Source organism: Ammospiza nelsoni, chromosome 6, assembly GCF_027579445.1.
Source record: "Ammospiza nelsoni isolate bAmmNel1 chromosome 6, bAmmNel1.pri, whole genome shotgun sequence".
NCBI classification, from domain to species: domain Eukaryota; kingdom Metazoa; phylum Chordata; class Aves; order Passeriformes; family Passerellidae; genus Ammospiza; species Ammospiza nelsoni.
Window position 1 is genome coordinate 48,952,195 of NC_080638.1, and position 13,765 is coordinate 48,965,959.

At 42.4% G+C, this 13,765-nt stretch overlaps 1 protein-coding gene across 3 annotated transcripts in view; it reads right to left on the reverse strand.

Annotated features, from left to right (window-relative positions):
• Window positions 1-13,765, reverse strand: part of ITPK1 (inositol-tetrakisphosphate 1-kinase) — a 156,259-nt gene that overhangs the window by 10,789 nt on the left and 131,705 nt on the right. For all 3 annotated transcript variants that reach the window (XM_059474613.1, XM_059474614.1, XM_059474615.1), the window contains 5 exons: window positions 9,638-9,736; window positions 7,695-7,735; window positions 4,056-4,221; window positions 2,432-2,499; window positions 782-944 (listed from right to left, as the gene is read on the reverse strand). In XM_059474613.1, coding sequence (XP_059330596.1) covers window positions 782-944; window positions 2,432-2,499; window positions 4,056-4,221; window positions 7,695-7,735; window positions 9,638-9,736 — 537 coding nt within the window. The remainder of the gene's footprint in view (window positions 1-781; window positions 945-2,431; window positions 2,500-4,055; window positions 4,222-7,694; window positions 7,736-9,637; window positions 9,737-13,765) is intronic.

The following is a 13,765-nucleotide window of genomic DNA, read 5'->3' on the forward strand; positions in this document are numbered from 1 at the left end:
AACAGCAGGGTTATTTTCCTGGCTTAGACTACTGAATTAAGCATCAGTGACAGACCATTACTGCCTCACTCTTATTCACACTTACAGCTCCTTTTAACAATTCTGATGATCAAGGAGCTTGTTTAGTTGTTTCCAAGACATATGTTGCACTAAAAAAGTGGAGGACAAATTTACCCATTTCTACATGCCCTAGTCCATCCATAGACTCCAGAACGCACTTATGAGAACCTGCAAGGACACGAACTCTCTACAGCAACTTCTGTGCACCCGCAATTTTATAATTTTCAGATTCCTGGTATTGCTTTTGTGCACAAATGCCTTTTTGTGGGGAATCAATTTGCACAGGAAGAAATTTTCAAGGGAACAGTTTGTTTCTTCCACCCTCTCATTTTTTAATGGCCCAGAGTCTCAAAAAAGAAAAAGTAATCTTTAAAGGCTCTACTAAAATAGAATTTAGTATTCTTTTCATTTCAGAATGAGGGCTAGGCTGAGAAAGGGTAGGTGCCAGCACACAGTCCCACACTGCAGTTCTTGAGTTTCCCTTTGCACAGAAGGGCACAACAGCTACAACTGGCCACTAAAATTTGACCATATTTCCTAAAAGCTGATACTTCAGATGCAAATTCCATATCTAAATAAGGGTTCTTCCCTTTCCAGACTGACCTGTATTTGATCTCAGAACCATCTGGTGGCTGCTGTCCCACCCCCAGCCTGGGAAGCAATATGAGACAACAGCAGTAAAAATTGCTCCACAAAGCAGGAGTGTAAAGGCCTTTCTTACCTGGGAATGCATTTATATCAATGACTGCATGCTGCCCAGTCTGGTTGTTAATGATGATATCAATTCCAAAGAGGGAAACTCCCAGAGCTTGCCGCAGCGCTTTGGAGATTTCCCGGATGACGTCGTCATTTGGCCGCTCAAATACTCCTTCGATTTTATCCAGCTGTAATGGAAAGAGACACATTACTAAGGGACTCAAAGAGCCCTTTTAGTGGAAAGATTGATTTTCAGAAGTTTCCAGGTGCATATCCACCAAATCTAATTGCAGAGAACCAGTGGCATGAAAAAAAGAAAGATACCAGAGAGAAACTGCTTTCATAATTCAAAATCCTTCCTAAACTGGAAATTCGTCTGCTCTATAGCATCTAGTTCTTCCTTTTCATACTGGTGCAACTATAGAAGCAAAGCAGTGTATGGATGAATGGAGAATCACACTCATTATTTTAAGGACTAGATCAACACCTTAAAAAACATATACAGGAGGCATATTTAACCCTGTGCTGTACAAGTCCTGGCTATCATCATTTTTTCAGTGTAGATCAAGGTCTGTGTTAAAGGGCTGACAAGACAGACTTGTGCTGTTAGTTTAATCTGCATCATACAATAATCTCTCATACAATACAACTCAGCCGATATCTTAAGGGCAGAGCATACCCTTTATGTGGGTTTTCATGTACAAATTAGTTTATAAGTATTTATTAAAACGAGTGACTTAGGTTACTTATGACTGGAGGATGCACTATTCTTTGCTTTTCAAACAACATGTTACACAGCAGAAGTATGCTGTTATGCCTACAGAAGCATGACTGGGATACACATTTGTATGAGTGAGATGGCAAGTAAACCACAGGAGCACACTCCCTAAGTCTGAAGGCAAATTTTTAGTAATGGCTTCTCCCTCAGCATAACCACAAAAGGACTTATGATTAGCACAACTACAGTTTTAATATTTAGCATGCCTACCAGTGTTGCACACAAAATTCAAAATCAAATACAAAACTAGTCCCCAGCAGAACTTGTGAAACAGAAAAGAATCCCAAGACTCAAGAGATTGAAAGGACCCAGTGCTGTAAAGTGACTTTTTCAGTAGCTGAGTGCCCAAGAACTTGTTGAGGTTCATATGTCCAAATCTTATTAAAAGGACTGATAATGGTAGCATGAAACTGTGCAGTGTGCTGGCACTGCTGGTCTCAAAGGACATCCAGAAATGGTCCCATGGTCACCGCTCAGGCATGTTCACATGGCAGACAAATACTGGCCCTCTGTGGCCTTGTGCCAACACAGTTTCTAAGCTTTAATTTTCACTGTTTGTCTTTCCTCACAGAACTGAGTCCTAAAAGAATGATTTATGCTTATTAATCTCTCTGGACAGTGTTTGCATTCAGAATCTCCTTCTTCCCTTTGCCTAGATTAGCCCTGGGTAGTTTGGGAAGCAGAACATCCCTGCTACAAGCTCTTCCTCACCGGAGCTCGGTAAGGAAAACCAGAGGGGCACCCAGTCATGCTGGTTCGTGGTACCAAACAGACCTCAGCCTGCAACACAGAAGCAGACAGCTTGTGAAAGAGAGTCACTAGCTACTAACACTTCCATAAGAAAGGATTAGATAGGTTTCCAGCTGCACTAGAGGGAAAAAGACCAAGTGTACTTACCGCTGTTAAGACAGATGAGGACTCTGGTTTGGAAACATTGTGGCTGTTGAAAAATATTGATTCTCTGTCTGCAATTAAAAACAGGTTGTAAATAACTTTATACCAGACTTTAATTTCCAAAGGTCAGTACAAAGAACAGTAGGTGGCAGTGCAGCCCCATGAATCTCATCCTGGTCTCACCCATCCACCCCACCCACAGGGCTCTCCTGCCTGCTGGCACTTGGCTGCCTGCACAGGCAGGGACCCATGGACAGATAACCCACGGTTCTCGGACCACTGATAAATAGAACCGTGCGCTGGGTAAACAGAAATCAGTTCTCCTTCCTTCACCACAGCAAATTAACTAAGTTCAGTCAGATAATGAAGTTAATTTTTACTAATGTGCTATACTCAAATTGACAGTCCCAAGGGGAAGGTGTATGACAGAAGCTGCAATCACTGCAGGGGGTAGGTCAGTAGCACCCGGGCTACACTGAGAGCCCTGTGAACTGGGCAGGGCACTGTGACCATGGCAGAAAGCAATACATTTTGTGGCCAGGACCTGTCCTTATTTTGGAGGCACCACTGGAATGCAGAAGACACTCTGAGGTGACAGAAGTCACTGTCCTAAGAGTTTATATGAACGCAGATTCTGGCCTAATTAATTTGATCAGGATATAGACCAGACCTAAATGTAAACACAGGCACACACAGCTACAGACAAGAACTTCCAGCAGCATCCTTCTACACCTATACTAACAAAATAAATCTTTGTGTGTGAAATGCAGTGGTGAGCATACATGGACTTATTAGGATTAGCCAAAAACACTAAGAAAAGTGACAAAGAACTAGCATTTGGTCATTCATCTCCTTTAGTTTGATCCCATCCTCACCTCCTGGATTTGTCCAGTTGCTATCAGATCATGCTTGCTCCCATCTACGTGCTGCTAATTTTTTTATGCTTTTGGTGGGCCACAGAATGCAGTCCTCTGGAAAGGACCTTTTTTCCATAAAGGAAATCTAAGTAATCTTTAGCAAAAACCCTTCAAATGTGGCTGTCTAATGACATACAGAAGAATCACTCTCCTCACTGACAAGTCCATTCCTCCTTCTCCCCAACACAGCTGATATCTACAAACCAAAGGACACTTCCCAGCAAGATTTTCAACACTGGGCCTCACATGAAGAGGGAGGCTCATTTAGGGGAGAGCACAAGTGATCTTTAATTCAAAACACACACATATTCTAGGTAAAAATAGGGAGAGGAAGTGCTGAAATGATGGAATCCAGGAAATTCTCTCCAAAGCACATTTATAAACAAGTTCCGGAACAAATGACACATGAACTTAGTGGGAAAGGAGAGAACTTCTCTCCCTCTCCCCCTTTCCACATGACATAAAACAGGGTCTAACAGGTAAGACTCAGGTTACCATTGCATAAATATTTACTATATGAATGCCATTCCTATGTATTCCAGAGCAGGTGAGTTATCTCCCTTTCTCTTGAAATAATACAGAAGAGGAAACATGGCATGTCCAAACCAGCTGCCTTCACTGCAGCAGTTTTTTCACAGATATTTTCTTCAGAGATGTTTCCTCCTGAGGCTGCAAAAAGAGACATTTTCTTTTCAATCAGTACAACGTACCTGAGATGCCTGCAGAGAAGTTCTTTAAAGATGGTCTTTTCACCACAGTGTAAGACTCCCCGACCACAAACACTTTATAGAGCACAGCATTGTGGTTGATGAAGCTCTGAATGACACAGGGGGGGCGAACAGCTTTGAGGCCCTCCTGGTTGAAGATGATCGCCATCTGCAAACACACACACGTGGTTGTGCAAAAGGCTGCCAATATTTCATGCTTACCCACACCTGACTAGCAACAAGGGGAACAACTCCTTTTCTGCATCTTGTTCTATTTCATTTAACTGTGTTAAATTTAAATCTTGTGTTTCATTTAACTGACACACAGCTCTGCAAACACTACTGGCAGTGAAGCTTTCATTTTCTATCAACATTTTCACAGCACTTTGCAATTTCATTTGCTGCCTTTAGTTGGGAAGTTACTGCAACTGCAGGTACAACAAAGAGATAAAACATCTCACCAACACAGACAACAAAGTTTATATTGAATACAAGCCTGTATCATGAGAACAACAGAAGGAACAGTTCTGTGCACTAACTACAAGAATTCTTCCCCAAGATCTATTTCCCTGATTTGGTTCAGCCCAGTTGCAACAGACTAAGCACCAGGGCTTCACCCACACAATCAGAGAACATTTCTCAGACTCCGGTAGTTCTTACTGCTGACAAATGCTGGCCTATCAATTTTCCTGCTTGGTTTCACCCTATTACTCTAAACAGATAGTCCTCTTGAGAGCATTGGAATAAATATGCCAAAAAAGAAGGCATTTATTGGGTCTTATGAATGATCAAATAACTGCACACATGCACAATAACTCAGTAGATTAACATTTTCTATGTTCAAGTCAATGTGTGCATTCAGTACCTACTTACAGCTGATATTGTTGCTGTCGCTATTACACAGCACAGAGTGAATTTGTGAGTGGTAACAACCTGTGCAAGAAATTTCTCTAACAGACAGAATCATCCATCAAAATGATTCACAGCAACAACATCACACCAGTGTCTTACTGGTGGCAAAAAACGTTGCTTTCTTCCTCCTCTTGTGTGGACTGTTTGCATTATAGTGTCTACAACATCACACTGGCAAGAACTGTGCTGTTCTGTAGTGTTCTATTCCATTATTAGTTAATTCATTCCCACAAATAAACATAAGATGAACAGGTTCAGCCTATTTTAGGAGTTTATCTTCTCAGCACAGCACTGACCATGACTATTGGAAGCTGTGTGGGGCCTCTGTTCTGCACAGCACTGTGCTGGCAGCCCCGTGGATTAGCACAAGCCCATATAAACCCTGTGGGGTGCCTTACGCCGGTTCACTGCCATGTCTCATGGCTTTTAACATGCATGAATAGAGCTCCAAGAATTTGCTTGCAGGGTGCACTTGCTCTTTGTCATCTAGCACAGACCTGCTGTGTCTGGCAGTAACGTGGGTACAATACTTGATATCATAATTTTCAAATAGCATTTCTCATTATAAATGCAGAGCGCTTTTGAAGGCAAAACAAAACATTTGCACCAAGAATTTTTACTGACAATGTCCATAAGGAAGTCAGTCTCAAAAAACACAGTGATTCTCTGCCTTTTCCTTCTTGTCTGTTCAAATGCTCAGAAGAAATTCTGGATACATTTCTTCAGGTTATGGGTCTCTCATGGCAGCTTTACCAAAGGTTAGTTATGTTCTGACTCACTGGCAGCCAGGAAGCACAACTTCCAGCCAACATCTCTGTTCCAGTTTAACAAATGGTGCTGAGCTGCTGAGGCCACTGCTAGTGCAGAGGCCATGTGGAACTAGGGACACCACAGAAAGGATGACACCACCCCAGCTTAACAACAGCATGTACTCACATGAGAAAAATGGAGTCTGCCAGCCTCACCTGGTGAACTCACACACCAAACCCCCTAACTCGTGCACCAAACTTAAACTCAAGCCTGAACCTTCAGTTGTCCCTGTTAGCTAGTACTTGAACTTTCTTAACAGCCATCTTATGAAGAAAAGCAGGTTTCTGGTCAGTGCTCTAATTTTAGTGTCAGCTCTGCATTGGAAATATATCCACAAAAAAATGAAGTGATTTACCAAAAGCCAGACAAGGAGTCATTAACAAAACAAACAACAATTTCTTGCTTCTAGACCTATGCTCCATCCTTTAGACAGATTGTGCTGTAAGCAGGTATTTATCCTATGCTTCCTTTGTAATTATTGACCATAAACAATTCCAAAACAGTCCCACTCTGGTCATAGATATAGTTTTGGATCACTCCTGAGAACTCAGCAACTCCAAAAGTGACTACTGCTACTACTATGTAAAGCACTATGCAAGATTTCAGGCTTTTTTCCAGGGGTCCCCCTAATCTCTTGTCATAAGTTCCTGTGATAAAGTGCAGACCATGGGTGTATTTTAGCCTAATTTTTGCTCTGGCAGGAGGCTTAGATGTGTCTGCACTGTATGAAAGAAGATCAAAGAAAGATTCACCAAGGAAATTAAGTCCAAGCCTAACTGGACAAGTACTGAGAAGTTCATGTGTTTCAGTTTGCAGTTGCAGATGAACTCTTGACAGAAAAATCAGCAGGAAAATTGAAGTCTTAAATTCATTAAAAATCCAGTACCCAAGTGTTCTTAGGAATGACAGCAAAAATTTATAGCAGCTGCTCCAACAAACTAACAGAACTGTCTGTTGGCTTGTGAAATAAGCCAAGGTAAAGCCTGCCTGCAAAATCTCACTGCATCTTTAAAAGAAGTGCTGGTCAGTCAAGATTTCAGCCACAGCCATTCTGCTTATCTAGATTTACAATTTACTTGAGGGTTTTCAGCTCTCAGAGACATTGCAGCAATGTCTTGTAGTGCGCATTTCAAGAGCAGCTGGGAAGCCTGGACTGATGGCCACGTTGTTAACAAAGGAAGCCAGGAGTTAGGAGAGCCAGCAGCAAGGGCTGGATTCTCAAAACTGATCTGAAGTAAGCAGGAAGGCAGGAAACACAAATGGAAAAGAATTAAAACAGTACTCAACGCACTTAAATTTAGAGGAAGCTAATCTCGTAGGTAATACACTCATTCCAGGAATATACAACCATTTTAGCTGCAATTGCCTTACAGGAAGGCAGATAAGTTCTACCAGTCCTGTTCTCCCCACAGATCCCACTGTGTTATTACAACTGAACATTGCCTGGAAACCAGCTCTATTTGTTACTCCCTTCCCCCTCAGGGAAAGGAGCCAGCTGCTCCATCTGAAGCACAAACCCACTTCTCATCTGTACCACATACATATTGGAAAAGTAACTTTCTGGGACAGAAACTTTATTTAGTGACCTCCTACCGAAGGAGTGACTGAAAGAGATTTCTTGGACAAAGCTGACTGGAGACTACAAACTGCTAGAAGCAACAATATGATAGAAGGTAGAAACTGCTAAAAATAGCTTGCATGACAGGAGGTTCAAGTCATATTTATCTTCATTTCAGATTTTAAAAAAAATAATGCCACAATTAAACATGAGGGAGAGGTGGGGAAGAAAAGTTGTTTGGGCACAGCCCTCTTCCCACCCACTACAGGATTGGAAATCACCAGCCAAGCCACCACAGGGGGAGGGGGGGACAGGACACAACTGGAAGCAGGTGAATAATACTACAAAAATTTTCAACTCACCTCATGAGAGTTGGTTCCATGGGCCACTCTGGTTTTACAAACTAGATAAATAAAAAAGAAAAGACAATTCAGCACTGAAACAGAACACATAAACCATTTATAATCCTGTTTCCACCCACACATGCAGACACTGGAGTCCACCAGACCAAGGCATTGACTGTAACACCAGTGACAGTCTCTGCTTGAACAGTGCTCTTAATCACTGCAAAGCCTGGCTTACTCCAAGCTCTGCTCTCTCAATTCCTCCCTGTAACTAAGGTGCAAGCACAGATCTTTATTAGGACTGGACTGAGCTGCAAAGCATCAGCTAAGAAGTTAGTACCAGTATTAGGATTGCCATCCAGTCTACTCAGAGAGCATTTTTACAACTATGTAATTTTTTGTCTGAGGCTAGAGCTACTTTACCACAAAACACCACTAGGTACCACAAAACAGCACTTTCCTTAAAACAAAGGAACTGGGACACAGTCAAAAGCAACTTATTTTCTTACCTCACTGTTTTCAGGGAAGAGCAGGAAATGTAACAGGCTGAACCAAACTAAGATATAACTTATTTTTCACAGGCAACCATAGAGGAGGACAGAAAAAGGCAGAAAGCCTGGCAGTTTTTCTTTCTCTTTCACATTTATCTGCTCTGTATATCCTGATTCTCACCTCCATCTTGATTAAGAGGAGGAGTAAAACCCATTAGAGGAAAGAAACAAAAAGCTGCTTCTACTATGAGGCCAGAGAGGAGCTGAAGACCCTAGGGCTCACAGAGTGACTAGGGCTGATGTTACTTATGTGTTAAGGAGAGGAGATGAAATCTTGCAAGTAGTGAGAGGGTGGATAGGACAAGACATTTTTTCAGGTTGTTGGAAGAATCAAATTGCCAGGCAAGAGGACAGGGAGCTATGAAAGAGAGATAACCTGCACTAGAGTCCAAAATAACTTGGTAACTTGAAATTTTACAAAATGGCTTATGATGTCTCAGAGACGTGCTCTGGAGAGCTGGACCCTTTTTAAGAAAAAAATAGAGACAGGAAAATGAAAAAAACACTCCCAGAATATCAAGGTATATTAATTTTCAGTGCTATTTTGTAATTTCATCATTATTTAGAGCGTTTGATTCAGACCTCCTGAATATATGCTGCTGACTACTGAGGACTAGGCAGTCTGTATGGAGAGCAGAATGTGAAGAGGAGGGCAAAGCCATTCATGAGATTTCAAGTACTGCTTCACAACCTATCTTCAGGAGACCTGCCTCATTTGGGAGAGCGATGGCAGGGAGGGCAAAACATGCTTTTTCCACGCAACTTTACCTCTGAACCTTACAAATGAGGCAAGCAGCAAGGGAACAAACACCGACTAACGATCCTGCTCACTTTATACTGCAAGGAATCAAATAAAGGAGCCAATTAAAGCACAAGCCCTGCAATGAAACTTGCTCCAAAGCACAAACAGTTCATAGCAGCTGTTTGAGCTGTGGGCCCTTGGAGTCTGTTATCTGTGTTAACCCTCTTTCTTTTACCCGCTAAGATTATACTTGTACTCTGGACCAGGGAAAGGGAGAGGTAGGTGGAAAAAGAGGATTATCACCAAGGCAGTGATTTTCTGAAGAAAAGTAATGAGTGCAGCTGGCAGGAGAAACATCTTGCACAAGTTCAGGGCAAGAGGCTAACTTTGTTAGAACTATTAGCATTTCCCAGGAATGCATGTTTACTGTAGCGAGGTGCTGAAAGTAAGGAACATCAACAAAAGGCAAAGTAAAAGCTGACAGGGAGAGAGTTTGTTCCACATTCCAAGCAGACTGCCTCAGAGCATTTGTTTCAGGAAAGTTTTAATATTCTTGACACTTTTGGCAGTGAAACCCACACTCCTACAATGTTGGCTATGTTTCGGGGGGGTGCATGTGCAGTATTTAGAACCTACTAGAAGCACCAAAGAAAAGCTCATGTACATACTGAATGGGAATGCCAGTCCATTCTTCTCTATAAGCTTCAATGTATCTTCTCCACAGGCACCTGTCAGCTCCATAAACGGTGGTGAACAGATCCTCTCATCTGCAAGAAAATAAAAAGACTCAAATGAAGATGAGGGGTTTAGCTCCTCAGCTGCATCACTACCAGCTCTCTCCTTCCTAACTGCCCCTTAATAGTCAGCTTATATTAAAGCACCCAAAGGACTGTAAGCCAGGCCTGAATTTGGGTTTCTGGAAACATTTCAGAAGATGAAAGGCTCAATTTTCATGCAGTCTAAAATGACAATATAAAGCCGGTATTTTCACAGGCAGCAAAAATGATCACCTGCTTAGGAACACACTGCACATGACTTAGCCAGTGAGGTGAAAAGCAACTGTGATCTTTTTATGCCTTCAAGCATAATTTTCTAAAGCATTTTACAAGAAACAGAATGGTCTGCAAATGTGACTAGAAAAGGCAGTCTCACAAAGCCATATGTCCTGTAGGGCTCCTCAGGTGGCAGATTCCAGTGTGTATTTACTTCAGGCAAGGTGCCAGAACATTCTGCTGTTCTCTGGGGTGGCTCTGCCAGGAAAGCAGTGTTCATTTGGTCTGGCAAAGCCAACCAGAGCACTGCTGAGACACCACCATGTTAAAACTGCTCAGCAAGTTCTGGGTAAAGAGAAGAATCATGGGAACCACGGTAAAATTTAATGGAGCAGGTCTGCTCCAGACTGTTTCTGCCAATGTTGTGCTTGTTCACATGGGGTTGTGGGAAGGCTAGAGTCAAAAACCAGCCTTCTTAGTGACTTGGTAAGTTGACTTGCTCTAGGATGCCCTTCCTGTTCACTGCAGGAGAACTGAGATTCCCCTGGGAATGCAGCAGGAAAGGCAGAAACCACTGTAGGACTCATAGGACTTGCACATAAATCGCTTAAGAGGGCTGGGTTGCAATCTGAAGTGTAGAGAGAACCCTGGCTTCAGCCATGGCTTTGAGACAGGTCAGCAGGGGCCCAGGTTTTCAGACAACCTGTGTGCACATTGACAACACTGACTAAGTCAAATCAAGGACATCACACAAGTATGAATGACGATTTAAATTACCTCCTTAGTTAGCACAGCCTTAAAAAAGTACTATTTTAATGGAGTTTGAGCTATGGCCAGGTTAACTTCAGAGCCACAAATGAGTTATAGCTTGAGTTAGCTGCACAGCACTGAACACAATTCAGAACAGGTCTGCCAAGACTTATTCACTTTGCAGACTTATTTCAAGAGGATGACACCTTCCTCCAAAAAGGAACTGGAGACAAGCACAAATGGTGGGAGCAACTGCATCTGGCAAACTCAAGTCACAGATTTATATAAACCAGCAACTTGTCTTGAAAATAAGCAAAGCATGGCTGAATTGAAACAAGTGGAGGCCATGGTGTGCAGATGGTGAAGAAACTGAAAACTACATGTGAACTAAAACCCCAGCAAAGCTAAACATGACTCTGAGACAGACATGCATTCAGAGATCACTTTATAAACATTGTTTAGAGTAATACTTTTCACTTCATTGTAAGTTTATATATCTAAAGAAAACAGAATCACTGAAAGTAACAGAGATGCAAGACTCTCTATATTTTGGTACACATCTCTCAATGCATCCATAAACTTTTGGAATATCTGAGAACTCTGTTCATTAGCAGTGTTGTCACTACAAGAAGTTTTCTGAGAAAAGGCTATTTTCATAGATTCTAAAAGGAGCAGAAAGATTGATGCTTTGAGGTCAACCTCTACAAAAGTAAACCAAACATCCCAGATTTCAAAGCTTTCAATTTGCTGCTATGAAAACAGAAAGCAGCATCCAAAAGTGACAGGTACTGTAATATTTACAAGCCTTTGCCAGAGTAAAAGTTCCTTAGTTGGATGAATTTAGGGAATAAGATTTAGTTTACAGATACTTGGGAACAACTTTGGCTTGGCAGCTCTCCCACCCACATGCTTAAGGCTCACAAATAACTTTGCCTTCAGAGTGCAGATGCAGAGGAACGTATGGTTCCATCTTGCTTCCCTCTGTTTCCCTCTCATGCAAACAGGAAAGGGAGACAGGGAGATTCAGTGCTCCTGCTGACTACATGACACTTGCATGGGGAGATGAAGGAAGGGACAAAAACAGGAATTTCTTTGACTTGTACTTAGAAAGGAGCACCTGGATCAACAAAAAGTAGCAAAGAAGACTCTTAGCATCTCAAAGTGCTCCTGCTGAGTTTGCATAGCACTGGCTCTTTCTCTATCAAGAAGGCAATTCTAGCCCACTGAAACCTCTAAAACAGACCATTAATTCACAGCCAGACCTGAGGACAAATAAATCCTCACTCAACACAAGATTTCAGTAGAGCCTACAGCTAGAAAACTGCTGCTCTGAGTTTAACTGCACACATTGAAATTCTAAAGATAGTGGCAGGTTAAAATAAAAAGTCCTCCAGCAATCATCCTCTCCTCCTTTCCAGGGTGGCAAACACGTGCTAAAGTTTTCTCTCATCACCCAGCTCCTGCTATCAGAGTGACAGCAGTCTCTGCACACCTTCTCTGCACTGAGGTCCAGGACAGACCTCACTTAATGCCTGAGAGTCAATTCAATACTGATTTACATTGGCTTGGAACTACACCATGGACCCACATAGTGCAAATGACCCCCGTGGTACACTGAGCCTTCCCTCCCCTCCTGCTGAGTAAGCTGCTTTAGTGTGGGCTTACTGAGCTGTGGTCAGTGCTGGACTCTTGGCACTGTCACCACTTCTTTGCAAACCAGCAGTGACAGGACACCATGAAAAACCATTGCCAAAAAGAACAGTAAATACACACAAACAAGTAATATAACAGTCAAGAGATGAGAAGGGGTCATGATTCTGGCTCCATGGCTGTCCCTTGCTGCAGCCTAACTCTCCAGTCTAAACCCAACACTATTCTCATTTGCACCTGACAGTCCTAGAACAAAGCACTTTAATAAAAGCAGTCTGAGAACTACTGCAGGTTAAGGCCACAGCTATGTCAGCCCTCCTGTGCAGCGGCACTGGCCATACACCCGCAGCAGAAGTGACTCTGTCGGGACAGACCTGATGCAACCCAGAACCTGTGCACGCAGCTGATGCTGTTGCTTTTCTACCATCAGTACTCAGCTCTGTGCTGTGCTGCTGAGTGGAAGAGTCTTCTTCTAAAACATCAACTTTGGAAAAAACTCCATCTCACCTTCCACCCTTGGCTATGCACAAGTGACCTTAAATCCCAAGAGATTACTACGTATGCAGTTTCTGATCTTTTCACTTTGGATCTGAAACTAAAAATCAGGCACTCCCCCCTCCCTTTGGGTGCATATACTGCATCACACAATAAGCAGATGACCACAATTATTACCCTATCTTCCTTCATGCAGCCTGTGCTGGACCAAAGATATCAACAGGAAATGTCTGTCTGTAAGTCTACAGACTGCTGTGAATTAAGATTCTGTAGATTGCTATAGTGCACATTTAGAGAATGGCATTTCTTTATTTTCTATGCACCTGTTGTCTCTGAGAGTCCTGCCTTTGAAATATGGCCACCACTGCAGGTGAACCTTGTCAGGTCCAGAAGTGCCAGCGTAACAGCAACAAGGAAAGATTCTTTAGATCAGAATGTTCAGCTTTCACTTCAGACAAGTACCAAAAGTATCTGTAGCACTTTTGTTGTAAAAAACAACATATTATAATTAAATTTAAAAGTCAAAATCCTGTCACTCTGTTCCTCCCCCATCTTTGTCCTCATTTTTATTGCATGCCTTAGCACAAACTTTGTGGTATCTGTTTTCCATATCTGCCTTTAGATATTCTGCCTTTTCTTCAAAATTATTTGATCTCAGATGGAGTTTTTTCTCTCCCTCTCTCCTCTTTCTTACTTTCTGTATTGTTTCTCATTCCCATCCCCATCTCTCATCTAGGCTGTTCATTTTCCAACCATTATTTCTGTTCTTTCAGTGCCTCCTACACTTTATCCCTCCATGACCTCTGAATGGAGCTCATGGCTGGAGGGATCACGTTCATTGCAAGCACAGGGGGAGTGTCTGCAGGGGGACACCTGAGGACAGCTGGCACTCACAGGTCACAGGTGACA